Source organism: Spodoptera frugiperda, chromosome 27 (assembly GCF_023101765.2).
Source record: "Spodoptera frugiperda isolate SF20-4 chromosome 27, AGI-APGP_CSIRO_Sfru_2.0, whole genome shotgun sequence".
NCBI lineage: Eukaryota > Metazoa > Arthropoda > Insecta > Lepidoptera > Noctuidae > Spodoptera > Spodoptera frugiperda.
Window position 1 is genome coordinate 6,947,417 of NC_064238.1, and position 16,924 is coordinate 6,964,340.

At 36.4% G+C, this 16,924-nt stretch overlaps 2 protein-coding genes across 6 annotated transcripts; both read right to left on the reverse strand.

Moving 5' to 3' along the window:
- Nucleotides 1–562: 562 nt before the first annotated feature.
- On the reverse strand, nucleotides 563–13,476 carry LOC126910633 (heat shock protein beta-1-like). Of its 4 annotated transcripts, none has more exons than XM_050705359.1 (3): nucleotides 13,406–13,476; nucleotides 2,607–2,784; nucleotides 563–1,433 (listed from the first exon to the last, which is right to left on the reverse strand). In XM_050705359.1, the coding sequence occupies exons 1-3, from the start codon at nucleotides 13,459–13,461 to the stop codon at nucleotides 1,239–1,241; spliced, it is 429 nt and encodes a 142-aa protein (XP_050561316.1). In that variant the 5' UTR covers nucleotides 13,462–13,476; the 3' UTR covers nucleotides 563–1,238. The 4 variants fall into 4 exon arrangements, with proteins under 4 accessions (XP_050561316.1, XP_050561314.1, XP_050561315.1 ...); XM_050705357.1 differs by having other exon boundaries at nucleotides 2,607–2,787; XM_050705358.1 differs by lacking the exon at nucleotides 13,406–13,476 and adding an exon at nucleotides 5,933–6,003.
- LOC118263694 (heat shock protein beta-1) lies at nucleotides 7,985–16,142 on the reverse strand. Of its 2 annotated transcripts, none has more exons than XM_035575842.2 (3): nucleotides 15,810–16,142; nucleotides 10,097–10,274; nucleotides 7,985–8,855 (listed from the first exon to the last, which is right to left on the reverse strand). In XM_035575842.2, the coding sequence occupies exons 1-3, from the start codon at nucleotides 15,995–15,997 to the stop codon at nucleotides 8,661–8,663; spliced, it is 561 nt and encodes a 186-aa protein (XP_035431735.1). In that variant the 5' UTR covers nucleotides 15,998–16,142; the 3' UTR covers nucleotides 7,985–8,660. The 2 variants fall into 2 exon arrangements, with proteins under 2 accessions (XP_035431735.1, XP_035431734.1); XM_035575841.2 differs by having other exon boundaries at nucleotides 10,097–10,277; nucleotides 15,810–16,141.
- Nucleotides 16,143–16,924: the final 782 nt, after the last annotated feature.

A 16,924-nucleotide genomic window follows, 5' to 3' on the forward strand; every position in this document is an offset into this window, starting at 1 on the left:
ATCATTAGATGCTTATTTCACATTTCCATGATTGTATCTGTTTCAATTACCCATACCTAGGTAAATTCTTAACTGAATGTTGTTGAAATTTTCATTACAATTTCCAAAGTATTAACAGTAAAATGGTACTTAAATCCATGTAGCAATACAGCCTATAATACCATACTATGTATTTACCTTCTTGTGAAATAATATATACTGTTTACGTTAGGTACGTTATCCGATTCTTAATAACTAGTTACGATAGACATGAATCATAAACTACGGTATGTCGGTTGACGTCAGATAACATCAATTTAATTTCTTGCTATAACAATGGACATTGCAATATTTAGAAATATGCTTATACAGAATGAAATTCTTATTTAAGTCTTGTCCTTCCTACTTGTGATTCTGTCTACCTTTTATATGTATGTATATACCAACTCGGCATGTATTTGTCGTGTTATGTAGGTATGCATTGTATACGTCAAGGCCATCGGATCACATACGATACGGTAATAAACATATCTTAGAATCAGTGAACCTGCGCTCAATCGGGTTGTAATAAAATAAAAACAAAAAGCTTTTTAAATTTTATTGACATCTAAAACATTCGTAACAACTGTTTGTACTAAAATATAAATGTGTATTATGTTAAAAGCTGTTAAATTTGTGTATTATAACGTGCTTGTATTAGCTCTGCTCATTGCAGGTTGTGTTAAGCAAAATGGAGTTCTGTATATATTGTATAAGACACTTTATCAATCATCGTTGTCTTCATAGCCTATTTGCAAATAGCCTTTTTAATATCAAAGTACAAGTTGTACCAATTCATTAATTGTGAACACATTTAAGCTCAGTGAAATAGTTTTCCTTGTAGGCCAATTTTTTCAATTCACGGTGATCCTAGAACTACTTAATCGTATAGGACACAAATAAAATTCATCGTAATACCCAATATAAAAACAAAAGTAACAATTGCCTGAATACATCTCCTATCACTCACCGAGAAAGCAAATGTCACTAAAGCAACATTTAGCATGCAAATTGTGCTCAACATCGTTGGTTGGAATTTTTGAGAATACTAATTGACCAATAAAATTATTAAGGTGTTAATAAATTTTGAGATTCTCTAAAAGATTCTAAATAAATATCGCCAATTGCTCCTCTTAAATTTATAAAACGTAAATTAAAATAAATTATTAACAGTATTATGGAATAGCTGCTGTCATGGCGGACGGCTAGCGAGGGCACGCTCAGTGCTTCTGGATGGGGATGTTCCTGTCGGTGATGGCGAGCTGCGGCAGCGGCGCCTCCACGGTGAGCACGCCGTCTCGGGACAGGGACGACTTGATGGCCTCGGGGTTGGTGCCCTTTGGCAGCAGGAATTCCCTATTGTATTCTCTGTACACGGACTTTGTGTCAGACTTCTCCTCGTGCTTGGCATGGACCTGAAAAACAAGCACATTCCTTTGTCAAAACCTTTCAAACTCAACAATACATGTTTTGGCTACACGTACTCCTACAAGATCACGACTGTATTTCGACACTAATAAAAAAACCGCTAGTATTTTGTGTGCAGAAAAGCGATAGTTTGATGTTGGCATGCTGCCTGCCTTGAGATGTTTCGGACATATTTTCAGGCGTAATACGTAAATAAACGCTTCATTATTTCACGGATAATTTATCTTCATTAGACCGTGACAGAAAATAAGAGTGAAGTAGCGTTGATGTGTTGTCTACTGAAACACTCTATACGAGTGACGTGTTACTAATTAATTGTCTGCTGATACTGATAGCCAACGCTGCATTAAATGTGTTGTCTCTATAAATCTGGACCGGAATTTGTCTGTATTTAATGTTGACGAAACTGTTGTGTACTAGATGTTTCTCGGTTATTGCTTCTGGCGGAATCGGTCATATAAACGTGTCAGTGACGCTGAGATAAATCTGACTAAAATAAGTGAGGAATTCAGCGATGACGTCAAACGGCAACAGAACATTGTGTGGATATAAACCGCCCCATTGCCAAATATTTGTGTAAACCTACACCGGTAGGTATCTGCGCGGTACCAGCAGTTGAGCAAATTGTTCGAACTGGTAACCATTTAGTTTGCCATAAATTTTACGAGCGTTGGCTGCGAATTTATTTAGCAATAATCCGGTACCGAGGAACACATTACACAGTTACCTACACCATGTAAACTACATTTTACATCCTCTATTGCATAATAATATTATATTGTATGATTCTTGGAATTACTAACATTGTAGTTAGTTTCATTAAAGGTAAGAAGTAGTAATTTCATAGGGCATATAACTAGACAAATTCTATAAATGTAACCAGAACATAATTCCTCTGCTTCGCCCACGCGGTCAATATGGAGCGTAGCAAGCTTTGTTAACATTATAATTTATTCATTTATAACGACTCCATTATTGGAGTTGAATAAGATTTATGTACGTGTAATAAATTACTAGGAAATAATATGATTGTAGTGCACGATAAAACATAATATGACTTGAATGTCTCTGGAATTGATTTTAATATAACTGAAGGCAGTTTAACCAGTCTCAATTGAATCTACACATTATTGAGTAGATTAAGAAAGGTAGAAACTCACCAATAATTTGTTGTCTACAGTCTTGACGACGATTTCCTCAGGGGTGTACTGGCTAACGTCGAAACGGAGCTTCAGTGACTTGCCGTCACCCTCATCTTGGATCAGAGGCGAGTTCAGGCTGTCCCAATGGCTGGGCTCTGCCAACTGTCTGCTGTCACTGTGCTGTGACGATGTGGTGCTGCTGTGAACATCATAACACACAAATTACTTAATGCATTCACCCATTCACATCTGGGAATCGGTTACGTAACTAACAAACACGGAAGTTTTGGGTTTCGTCCTACTTTCCAGAATAAGAATTTGACTGCGGTTTCAACACCGGCCCATAAATATCTCTGCTATTTCACATTAAACACAAAATTAGGTGTTTATTAGTTAGAATTCCGACTCCCATAATAATAAATAACTAAGTAGTAAACCACCACCACGGTGGTTCTAAATTTGTGCATTACATTTTATCCGAGTCGCAGTGTTGTTGCAGAATTAGTAAGTAGGTAAATAATACTTGTATCATGATGATTTAAGTGGCGACATTGATAGATAACCTTTAGTAAAGTAGACATTTATTGACAATTGTGTTGGTACGGTATTGCAAAGTGGGTGCTCTACAAGTCACAAGCACAATGAGATAACCGTGCGACATTCGGCGCCAACAATACACAGCTGAACAACTAAATATTAGTAGAAGGCCCAAATGAATGGACTACAGTACAAATCAAATATATATGGTTGCATCGTTTTTAATTCCACTACAATACACCTCATGTTTATGCAAATCAAATAGGTAGTAAACATACAACCCCGCACAATTATAATGGACGCTATCTAAACGGAACATCGTTACACTTACATGCAAAGAATACTAAGTACTAATAACTACAGCTACAGCATGTACTAGCAACAACTAAGGTTATGTTTTACGATACAATACTGTAGTGACCATGATGAGGTCGTTGACAGTTCTATCGATTTAGCTTTTATACGTACCCAGACTCAAAGGTAAAACTATTTGAAAATCGAATATCAAAAAATGCTAGCTACCATTATACCAAGTCTAGCAAAAACGATTAGACATCGACATGCGAAATACTATCACGCTATTATTCTATAACCCATTAAGTATCGACCACGTGGATTGCATGCAAGTTATTAAAAGCTTAAATGAAATATGCAAAAAATGAAATTGTAATTTTTATTTCCAGAGTGCCTCGACCAACATACAATTACTGCTATTAAAATCATGCATTCATGTTTGCATTAGGTATACTTAGCTACAGGTACATACGTATATATCTATTTACTTGGTGGTTTTTACGTTAGAAATATTCAAGTGCTTATAAACGGATGTTAATTAAGTAAATTGGGTGTGAAGTTAACAATTTTGTGGCATTTTATTACAGTTTGTGAACAAAAATGTTTAGTAAGTGCTTCGAGTTGATCCATATGGATAAAGTGCTGTAGAATCATTCTGTTAGTAGTATAGCAACAAATAATGTGACTCAATAAAATCACTGGGAGCAAGTACCAATCTATGACCCATGAACGATTCAGCCAGTGCATAACATATTTTACGTTTTTCAACAAAACAGCTGATGTCATTCTCAAGTCATCAGCGCAGATACAAGGTCACTGTCAACAAAATGAGCTCATCGATATTAGAGGGGGCACTTGTATCGTAATTTGTGATCAATTGTGCAAGTGGGCGGTAGATACAATAGTCAATACCTAAGTATATTGGCGACCAAAAAAATGTTTGCTAGCTCAATATTTATTTTGTATGGACGAGAACTCTCTGGTCACGATCGAGCTAACTTTACTGCTTCCTGTGCACAAATTAAATAATCATTTAATTGAATATAAAGTGACTTAAAAGAGTCACTTAAAAAAGTGTTTAAAAATCCATATCCTACTCCTAATTTCAAAGTGCCCATCATATATTTTTTCGTCTGTTAGTCATCTTAAAATTCGTTTCTTTTTTGTCCATCAGGTATCGCTCATATGTACCTATGTGTCTTTTTGCAGAAGGTGTCTTTATACCTATACTACGTAGGAACCTTGTGTGTGGTGGCATTCGGTTTACCGCATGCTCAGTCGGCAGCTAATCGCATAACTTCAATGTTAAACGGATTAGGTTTCATTCGGTACAATACAAATTCCTACAACATTCAAGTGTAGCGAGAATTAATTAACAGTATCACAAGAAACTGTAAGGTGTGAAATAAGTTCAATTCTTGGCATACTTAATACTGATACAAGTGTTTTATGGCCAAAACACGCCTTGTTCTGCAACAAATAAGCGCTACAAAAGGCTTGTTTCCTATTTGAATTGTCTCTAGTCTAGATTTAGTTCACCTGAATGCAAATTTTACTTTCTATTCGACTTAGCCTTGGTTGGTACTTGTGTCGGTCGTAGCTCCCAGCCTCCTAACGACTGCACAATGTTACAGCGATTCACGAAGCCTGTCTTGGTCTAAGGTTCAAATTAACTCATCACGGATTGTTTCATTTGCACTATTCATCAGCTGCTTCAAACTACATAGGGTATGCGACATACTTGGCAAGTTGGCTAACATGGAATATCTCTACACTTTTTAATCATCGCAAAATCAAGATCGTAATCCATCTTCTTCAACTTCCATCTCTAATGATGATATCGTGAATCGTGACTTTACTTCAAATATTAAGTCATTAGCAATTTCCATGTTTTTGTAACTACAGGCAATCATAGCCGATGGCTAAGGTTGGTTTATTAGCTCAGGTATTCAAGTGATAAACGTACGTATTCAAATATATGTGCATAATTTATCTTTTTAATGGTAAGGTACAAATTGCGGTGCTTACCATACGCTATATTCGTCATGCATTAAAGACAAATTTCTCAACCTTTAAATACCAATGAGACAAAATGGTTCAATGTTAACAATACATTGTCTTATTACCGTGCTTAATACCCGTAAGATTGACATGCTTTACATATGATAAATACGTACATAAATGGTTATAAGTGTACTGAAATTAGTTTGTAGAAACTTAACGCCCAATACAATCGATGTTTAGTTTTAAAGTGACCTTAACAATACGTTTTTAATTAAAAGAGATAACACAATGGGATCAGAATTGAGTAGTGTTTACTGTTTATGTATTTAGGCGTTAAGTTACCTACTACTACCGCTACATTTTGCATAATGATTCCCTACAGGTGCAACTATAATGCATGCAAGTGCTAAGTAGGCATAAATTAAACTAACTACAGTTACATACTAGTACATCGATTACACACAATATAATATGGACAGTATACATATATTTATTTGATGATTTGTTACCTCTCCGACGACTTGGTTACTCCTCCGGAAGAAACAGATTCGAAATTGTAAGACATGCAAAAAGCAATGTATGTTGTTAGTTTTAAGCTCGAAAACATTATTTGTTTCATATTCTTAGGAAAAAGATAGGGAAATAATATTAAGTTTTTTAGATACTCTTTTGTCTAATTATGATAATCTCCCGGGAACTCTCTATATTAAAGAAAATACTAAGTTAAAAGTCTCAAGTACAACACTCCTTCAATGGGGATATACTCATACCATAAGAATTCCATTACTACTACTTATTTACAATTCTCCTTTAGTATTTAGGTCGTATTTACAAATTGGGGCGGAGGGGAACAAACGATTGTTAAGTTAATTGAGCGTAGGATTGCCACCATTAAGTAAGTAAGTAGGTACTGGTTCGAAGTGGGTTTGTTTTATAAAAAGTTCCAAGTACACCGCAAGAAAAATCAATTTCATTACCCTTTACTGATTGATTTTCGTTAACTGAAATGTGGCTAGCAATTGAAAATTGATTGAATCAGTTCTTCAAATTGATATATTGACCTTTTCTGTCATTAATATCCATCACAGTGGCAACCCTAGACAATAAACCAGACGTTAACGAGGGGTATCAAATTAAACAGAGATACATTTTATGTTCGTTTTTGTAATATTAAACCAATAAAGTTTATATCATCGACGATTAGATACAGTCATCGAGACGAAACAGACCGTTACTCAGCAGTAAAATATGTGTATAACAAGCATTTTAAACACCTGAACAGAATAAGATAAATATATAAGTTACTTGTATATAAGCAAGTAAACTATCAATATTGTAACTCGTATAAAGCATACAATAAAATGTGAGCATAGGTATATATCGCAGCACACACGGTGAGGATTGCAAACAGCCAAGTGACGTCAATGTCTCACTGGCTTGGATGAGGCGAGATAGTGTCAGACTCTTACTGACATTTCGGAAGTTTTTATTTTTTGTCTAAGCCTGGGGCCCCCGAAGCCCAGGCGCCCCGTATAATTGAAATGGTGCTAGCTACGTCCCTGCGCTGGATTACAGAGGAAAATGTTTCATAAAGTGTTCTTGTAATTGTATGTACAGTTGTGGAGCGCGTTATATTAAACAATGACCTTTTTATTCGTTTGTGTCACAAATAGTTGCACAATGAGTGGCTCACCTTAGTCACCGGCCACCGTCCGCCCGTCCGAATGTGATTAGGATCTACACTCGTCTGTTACTAATAACGGCTTCCGTTTCCTTTATTTTGCATATGGCCGACCTGTGTTATTGCTTAATTAATTGTAAATGTTGTAATAGATAACCAGTTATTCGTAATGAAAGTGAAATGTTTAATATTATTATCTTTGTAAAGCAATAATCTGTTCTGTATAGTTCTGTTCGGAATCTGTATAGAATTATATAATTGATAACTTTGGAGTATTCAAATGTTTAACAATTAACAGAGAATATTATTTAAACAGAATCATTAGATGCTTATTCCACATTTCCATGTTTGTATCTGTTTCAATTACCCATACCTACCTAGGTAAATTCTTAACTGAATGTTGTTGAAATTTTCATTACAATCTCCAAAGTGTTAACAGTAAATTGGTACTTAAATCCATGTAGCAATACAACCTATAATACCATACTATGTATTTACCTTCTTGTGAAATATATACTGTTTACGTTAGGTACGTTATCCGATTCTTAATAACTAGTTACGATAGACATGAATCATAAACTACGGTATGTCGGTTGACGTCAGATAACATCAATTTAATTTCTTGCTATAACAATGGACATTGCAGTATTTAGTAATGTGCTTATACAGAATAAAACTCTTGTTTACTTGTCTTATCCTTCCTACTTGTGATTCTGTCTACCTTTTATATGTATGTCTATACCAACTCGCCATGTATTTGTTGTTATGTAGGTATGCATTGTATACGTCAAGGCCATCGGACCGCATACGATACGGTAATAAACATATCTTAGAATCAGTGAACCTGCGCACAATCGGGTTGTAATAAAATAAAAACAAAAAGCTTTTTAAATTTTATTGACATCTAAAACATTCGTAACAACTGTTTGTACTAAAATATAAATGTGTATTATGTTAAAAGCTGTTAAATTTGTGTATTATAACGTGCTTGTATTAGCTCTGCTCATTGCAGGTTGTATTAAGCAAAATGGAGTTCTGTACATATTGTATAAGACACTTTATCAATCATCGTTGTCTTCATAGCCTATTTGCAAATAGCCTTTTTAATATCAAAGTACAAGTTGTACCAATTCATTAATTGTGAACACATTTAAGCTCAGTGAAATAGTTTTCCTTGTAGGCCAATTTTTTCAATTCACGGTGATCCTAGAACTACTTAATCGTATAGGACACAAATAAAATTCATCGTAATACCCAATATAAAAACAAAAGTAACAATTGCCTGAATACATCTCCTATCACTCACCGAGAAAGCAAATGTCACTAAAGCAACATTTAGCATGCAAACTGTGCTCAACATCGTTGGTTGGAATTTTTGAGAATACTAATTGACCAATAAAATTATTAAGGTGTTAATAAATTTTGAGATTCTCTAAAAGATTCTAAATAAATATCGCCAATTGCTCCTCTTAAATTTATAAAACGTAAATTAAAATAAATTATTAACAGTATTATGGAATAGCTGCTGTCATGGCGGACGGCTAGCGAGGGCACGCTCAGTGCTTCTGGATGGGGATGTTCCTGTCGGTGATGGCGAGCTGCGGCAGCGGCGCCTCCACGGTGAGCACGCCGTCTCGGGACAGGGACGACTTGATGGCCTCGGGGTTGGTGCCCTTTGGCAGCAGGAATTCCCTATTGTATTCTCTGTACACGGACTTTGTGTCAGACTTCTCCTCGTGCTTGGCATGGACCTGAAAAACAAGCACATTCCTTTGTCAAAACCTTTCAAACTCAACAATACATGTTTTGGCTACATGTACTCCTACGAGTCCACGACTGTATTTCGACACTAATAAAAAAACCGCTAGTATTTTGTGTGCAGAAAAGCGATAGTTTGATGTTGGCATGCTGCCTGCCTTGAGATGTTTCGGACATATTTTCAGGCGTAATACGTAAATAAACGCTTCATTATTTCACGGATAATTTATCTTCATTAGACCGTGACAGAAAATAAGAGTGAAGTAGCGTTGATGTGTTGTCTACTGAAACACTCTATACGAGTGACGTGTTACTAATTAATTGTCTGCTGAAACTGATTACCGACGCTGCATTAAATGTGTTGTCTCTATAAATCTGGACCGGAATTTAGTCTGTATTTAACGTTGACGAAACTGTGGTGTACTAGATGTTTCTCGGTTATTGCTTCTGGCGGAATCGGTCATATAAACGTGTCAGTGACGCTGAGATAAATCTGACTAAAATAAGTGAGGAATTCAGCGATGACGTCAAACGGCAACAGAACATTGTGTGGATATAAACCGCCCCATTGCCAAATATTTGTGTAAACCTACACCGGTAGGTATCTGCGCGGTACCAGCAGTTGAGCAAATTGTTCGAACTGGTAACCATTTAGTTTGCCATAAATTTTACGAGCGTTGGCTGCGAATTTATTTAGCAATAATCCGTTACCGAGGAACACATTACACAGTCACCTACACCATGTAAACTACATTTTACATCCTCTATTGCATAATAATATTATATTGTATGATTCTTGGAATTATTAACATTGTAGTTAGTATCATTAAAGGTAAGAAGTAGAATTTCATAGGGCATAACTAGACAAATTCTATAAATATAACAAGAACATAATTCCTCTTCTAAGCCCACGCGGTGAATATGGAGCGTAGCAAGCTTTGTTAACATTGTAATTTATTCATTTATAAAGACTCCAATATTGGAGTTGAATAAGATTTATGTGCATGTAATAAATTACTACGATATAATATGATTGTAGTGCACGATAAAACATAATATGACTTGAATGTCTCTGGAATTGATTTTAATACTACTGAAGGCAGTTTAACCAGGCTCAATTGAATCAAATCAACTAAACGTGGTCTTAATGCCCAAACAATACTACTTATGCCTAAGAATTTATATTAATCTAATCTACTCATTATTGAGTAGATTAAGAAAGGTAGAAACTTACCAATAATTTGTTGTCTACAGTCTTGACGACGATTTCCTCAGGGGTGTACTGGCTAACGTCGAAACGGAGCTTCAGTGACTTGCCGTCACCCTCATCTTGGATCAGGGGCGAGTTCAGGCTGTCCCAATGGCTGGGCTCTGCCAACTGTCTGCTGTCACTGTGCTGTGACGATGTGGTGCTGCTGTGAACATCATAACACACAAATTACTTAATGCATTCACCCATTCACATCTGGGAATCGGTTACGTAACTAACAAACACGGAAGTTTTGGGTTTCGTCCTACTTTCCAGAATAAGAATTTGACTGCGGTTTCAACACCGGCCCATAAATATCTCTGCTATTTCACATTAAACACAAAATTAGGTGTTTATTAGTTAGAATTCCGACTCCCATAATAATAAATAGCTAGCACCACCATGGTGGTTCTATATTCGTGCATTACATTTTATCCGAGTCGCGGTGTTGTTGCAGAATTAGTAAGTACATAGGTAAATAATACTTGTATCATGATGATTTAAGTGGTGACATTGATAGATAACCTTTAGTAAAGTAGACGTTTATTGACAATTGTGTAGGTACGGTATTGCAAAGTGGGTGCTCTACAAGTCACAAGCACAATGAGATAACCGTGCGACATTCGGCGCCAACAATACACGGCTGAACAACTAAAGATTAGTAGAAGGTCCAAATGAATGGACTACAGTACAAATCAAATATATATGGTTGCATCGTTTTTAATTCCACTACAATACGCCTCATGTTTATGCAAATCAAATAGGTAGTAAACATACAACCCCGCACAATTATAATGGACGCTATCTAAACGGAACATCGTTACACTTACATGCAAAGAATACTAAGTACTAATAACTACAGCTACAGCATGTACTAGCAACAACTAAGGTTATGTTTTACGATACAATACTGTAGTGACCATGATGAGGTCGTTGACAGTTCTATCGATTTAGCTTTTATACGTACCCAGACTCAAAGGTAAAACTATTTGAAAATCGAATATCAAAAAATGCTAGCTACCATTATACCAAGTCTAGCAAAAACGATTAGACATCGACATGCGAAATACTATCACGCTATTATTCTATAACCCATTAAGTATCGACCACGTGGATTGCATGCAATAGTTATTAAAAGCTTAAATGAAATATGCAAAAAATGAAATTGTAGTTTTTATTTCCAGAGTGCCTCGACCAACATACAATTACTGCTATTAAAATCATGCATTCATGTTTGCATTAGGTATACTTAGCTACAGGTACATACGTATATATCTATTTACTTGGTGGTTTTTACGTTAGAAATATTCAAGTGCTTATAAACGGATGTTAATTAAGTAAATTGGGTGTGAAGTTAACAATTTTGTGGCATTTTATTACAGTTTGTGAACACAAATGCTTCGTGAGTTCTTCGAGTTAATCCATATGGATAAAGTGCTATAGGATCATTCTGTTAGTAGTATAGCAACAAATAACGTGACTCAATAAAATCACTGGGAGCAAGTACCAATCTATGACCCATGAACGATTCAGCCAGTGCATAACATATTTTACGTTTTTCAACAAAACAGCTGATGTCATTCTCAAGTCATCAGCGCAGATACAAGGTCACTGTCAACAAAATGAGCTCATCGATATTAGAGGGGGCACTTGTATCGTAATTTGTGATCAATTGTGCAAGTGGGCGGTAGATACAATAGTCAATACCTAAGTATATTGGCGACCAAAAAAATTGTTTGCTAGCTCAATATTTATTTTGTATGGACGAGAACTCTTTGGTCACGATCGAGCTAACTTTACTGCTTCCTGTGCAGAAATTAAATAATAATTTAATTTAATATAAAGTGACTTAAAAAAAAGTGTTTAAAAATCCATATCCTACTCAACTTTAAAGTACCCATCATATATTTTTTCGTCTGTTAGTCATCTTAAAATTCGTTTCTTTTTTGTCCATCAGGTATCGCTCATATGTACCTATGTGACTGTTTGCAGAAGGTGTCTTTATACCTATACTTCGCAGGAACCTTGTGTGTGGTGGCATTCGGTTTACCGCATGCCCAGTCGGCAGCTAATCGCATAACTTCAATGTTAATGGATTAGGTTTCATTCGGTACAATACAAATTCCTACAACATTCAAGTGTAGCGAGAATTAATTAACAGTATCACAAGAAACTGTAAGGTGTGAAATAAGTTCAATTCTTGGCATACTTAATACTGATACAAGTGTTTTATGGCCAAAACACGCCTTGTTCTGCAACAAATAAGCGCTACAAAAGGCTTGTTTCCTATTTGAATTGTCTCTAGTCTAGATTTAGTTCACCTGAATGCAAATTTTACTTTCTATTCGACTTAGCCTTGGTTGGTACTTGTGTCGGTCGTAGCTCCCAGCCTCCTAACGACTGCACAATGTTACAGCGATTCACGAAGCCTGTCTTGGTCTAAGGTTCAAATTAACTCATCACGGATTGTTTCATTTGCACTATTCATCAGCTGCTTCAAACTACATAGGGTATGCGACATACTTGGCAAGTTGGCTAACATGGAATATCTCTACACTTTTTAATCATCGCAAAATCAAGATCGTAATCCATCTTCTTCAACTTCCATCTCTAATGATGATATCGTGAATCGTGACTTTACTTCAAATATTAAGTCATTAGCAATTTCCATGTTTTTGTAACTACAGGCAATCATAGCCGATGGCTAAGGTTGCTTTATTAGCGCAGGTATTCAAGTGATAAACGTACCTACGTATTCAAATATATGTGCATAATTTAACTTTTTAATGGTAAGGTACAAATTGCGGTGCTTACCATGTGCTATATTCGTCATGCATTGAAGACAAATTTCTCAACCTTTAAATACCAATGAGACAAAATGGTTCAATGTTAACAATACATTGTCTTATTACCGTGCTTAATACCCGTAGGATTGACATGCTTTACATATGATAAATACGTACATAAATGTACTGAAATTAGTAGATACTTAACGTCCAATTACAAACGTTGTTTAGTTTTAAAGTGATCTTAACAATACGTTTTTGATAAAAAGAGATTAAACAATTGTTTTATGGGATTACAATTAAGTAGTGTTTACTGTTTATGTATTTAGGCGTTAAGTTACCTACTACTACCGCTACCTTTTGCATAATGATTCCTTACAGGTGCAACTATAATGCATGCAAGTGCTAAGTAGGCATAAATTAAACTAACTACAGTTACATACTAGTACATCGATTACACACAATATAATATGGACAGTATACATATATTTATTTGATGATTTGTTACCTCTCCGACGACTTGGTTACTCCTCCGGAAGAAACAGATTCGAAATTGTAAGACATGCAAAAAGCAATGTATGTTGTTAGTTTTAAGCTCGAAAACATTATTTGTTTCATATTCTTAGGAAAAAGATAGGGAAATAATATTAAGTTTTTTAGATACTCTTTTGTCTAATTATGATAATCTCCCGGGAACTCTCTATATTAAAGAAAATACTAAGTTAAAAGTCTCAAGTACAACACTCCTTCAATGGGGATATACTCATACCATAAGAATTCCATTACTACTACTTATTTACAATTCTCCTTTAGTATTTAGGTCGTATTTACAAATTGGGGCGGAGGGGAACAAACGATTGTTAAGTTAATTGAGCGTAGGATTGCCACCATTAAGTAAGTAAGTAGGTACTGGTTCGAAGTGGGTTTGTTTTATAAAAAGTTCCAAGTACACCGCAAGAAAAATCAATTTCATTACCCTTTACTGATTGATTTTCGTTAACTGAAATGTGGCTAGCAATTGAAAATTGATTGAATCAGTTCTTCAAATTGATATATTGACCTTTTCTGTCATTAATATCCATCACAGTGGCAACCCTAGACAATAAACCAGACGTTAACGAGGGGTATCAAATTAAACAGAGATACATTTTATGTTCGTTTTTGTAATATTAAACCAATAAAGTTTATATCATCGACGATTAGATACAGTCATCGAGACGAAACAGACCGTTACTCAGCAGTAAAATATGTGTATAACAAGCATTTTAAACACCTGAACAGAATAAGATAAATATATAAGTTACTTGTATATAAGCAAGTAAACTATCAATATTGTAACTCGTATAAAGCATACAATAAAATGTGAGCATAGGTATATATCGCAGCACACACGGTGAGGATTGCAAACAGCCAAGTGACGTCAATGTCTCACTGGCTACAAGACAAAGTGAAAAATTGTCGCTTAACTTTAATCATTCTACTAAGTATGTAGGTTTGCGTTAACAGCTGCTGCCGCCAAATATGTCCAAACAGTTCCTATGTACCGCAAGCCGCTACCGCTACCCACACGGACCATTGAAACATGGGCGGACTAGTAAGCCCACACTTGAATGAAATTGAGCAAGATCCTAAAAATATTGGTGACGTGGTGCCGCGAGTCCTATCGTTGTTTATTTTGCTCGTTATGTCGTATACAAATCGTATTGCCTCCGTACATATTTGCCTACCCACATGTGTGAATATGAATTAAGGTTGACAAGCACGAAACCTACGCAGCGACGCGAGATGTCGAATGGTACTGAGTGAAGGCTGGTATTGCATCACTTGAAACTCGGCTGAAACAGAACCAACTCGCTCCAAGTGGGTCATGTATTCATGCCGTAAACATAATTTCAGTGCATTTGCGCCAACAAACTATATAACCTGCGCACCGTGTTGATAAAACAATCGTAAACCGGTTTCTGCGCTGTATGCAGACGTTTTCCCCATAACCCAAGGTGTCTGATATGAACACTGCATCGTGCCTGCATTTACCTTAATTATTTATTTTTAATTATTTATTTAAATGCCGACCTCTGTTCACTGATATTGATAACCTTTGAATTTAGGTTCAATTATCTGTAGTTTGTTGAGAAATGATGCTTGAGCTTACTTAATATTTCTTGTCTTTGACCTTGGCGTTCTTCTTGAGATAATACGAGTTAGCAAATAGCAGTAGATCTGATATCCGTATTATGTATACCTAAAGTTACTCCGTATAGGTACTCAGCTAGCAGTGCGGCTACTGGATGTAGTGCTTTGCGTAGCTTGTACGCGCCGGGTTAGATTGTATAACACTCGATACGCACCCAGGTACATTGTGTTTACAATTTCACGCGTTTCTGTGTTTTAGCTACAAAATTCTCTGGTTTGGAGGCGAGCAACTGGCGCTATTTCTATTTATGACATCATCCCGCGTCGGGCTTACGTATCGCTGCACGCTTTAAATGGAGGCGACTGAGTTGTCTGCAGTTGATGCCGTTCCGCGGACTGATCCCGAATAATACCTTTTGAATATACTTTCTTGGAGTAGCCGACACGGCCGAGGTGGGCGACTGTCTTGCGAAACTACCAAACTCATTAATTCAAGATTCCCTTTTAGGAAACAGGCCCGGCTACGTAACTGTACGGACGGAATAATACGAGTATTAAAGCCATGAGACAACTCGGTTTATTCACCTTCTTGACAAATGCTCACATTAAAATTCCATCATGCATTATTGACATATTCACGTTTAGCTTGGTTGTACATTGCTAGGTATAAGTAGGTAGACGGAATTTAAATCGTCTTGATCCAAAGCGTTAACATCGCGAACTTAAGTTAAAATTAAATTTTAATTATATTAAAACAGTTAGTAAATATAAATAAATACCTTGTTGTGCTTTTGAAGAAGTTGTTGCTTTCTCTGTTCATGAGTTCCGATCTGAATTTGCTCATTTCTTCTTCCATCTTCCTCATTTCAGCATCGAATCTCTCTCTGATGCTGGAGAATTCAGTGTCGATGACAGAAAAGTCACCAAGCTTGATGGGAATATTCCTTTTCAGACCACTGTCAGCCATTTTAACGTCGTGTGTTTCGGGGAAATTGGTGAAACTAAACAAACACTGAAACGTTCTTATGTAAACACGGATCACAGTGTCGCTACGCACTCAACGGCAGACAAGGCAGCACTGATCATTAGTCGTCGACTCGGCGCCAGGGGGCCTGCGCACAGTTTTAAATAGCCTCACGTTCGAACGCTGTCGAGACTCGCTCGGCGTCACTCGGCCCACACTTTGCTTCTCGCTCATTCCACGTCTGGCCATGCCGTGGCTCACACTTGAGCATCTTCGCCATGATGCATAGGCGCTGCTGTACACTGACGGCAGCCACTACGTAATGTGATTGATGAATCATTGATCTCAGTCCGTCTTTGCTGTATAAGGCAATCAGCACCATAACTAATCCGATTATCTTATTCACCGCGGTATTTATGTTTACCTACTCACTAGACATACCATCGTTTCCAACTTCCAATAAATGCAGAAACGTTAGCTGAGTAACAAAAAAACATCTTGTAAGACTAGATGGTCACCTTGGCCTTATGACGTGATTTTGACGTCACGATGGAAGTTACCTAACTGTTTTAAGATTCTACCAGGCGCACATAATGTTTGGAAAATCATTATTGTTCCCTAGATTAATTTAAACGAGCATAATTGAAACATTGCTCTGTAAAGCAGATAGGCACAGTAAATAGTGCCATGTTAAAAGATTTAATCACGAATTTCCCCACTGACAATTATTGGGAAACTTGAAACAATGGTCAAATAAATAAAAGTCCGTTTAGGGCGACACGGTCACGGAGGCAGTTGAGGCATTGGACCTTGATGCCTAATATGAGTCACAAGTTTGTCATGTGTTGAGAGTGTTAAGACAAAAACATCCAATTATGTCCACGGTAACCAGTAGGCGAACATGCAATATACGTTGTATTCATTACAAAT

Coding starts and splice junctions, on each gene's coding strand:
- LOC126910633 (XM_050705357.1), bottom strand. CDS start 13,461: ATGTCTTACAATTTCGAATCTGTTTCTTCCGGAGGAGTAACCAAGTCG. Junction 2,788..13,405: donor GTAACCAAGTCGTCGGAGAG/GTAACAAATCAT, acceptor TGATGTTCACAG/CAGCACCACATCGTCACAGC. Junction 1,434..2,606: donor CTGTAGACAACAAATTATTG/GTGAGTTTCTAC, acceptor CTTGTTTTTCAG/GTCCATGCCAAGCACGAGGA.
- LOC118263694 (XM_035575841.2), bottom strand. CDS start 15,997: ATGGCTGACAGTGGTCTGAAAAGGAATATTCCCATCAAGCTTGGTGAC. Junction 10,278..15,809: donor TTCTTCAAAAGCACAACAAG/GTATTTATTTAT, acceptor TGATGTTCACAG/CAGCACCACATCGTCACAGC. Junction 8,856..10,096: donor CTGTAGACAACAAATTATTG/GTAAGTTTCTAC, acceptor CTTGTTTTTCAG/GTCCATGCCAAGCACGAGGA.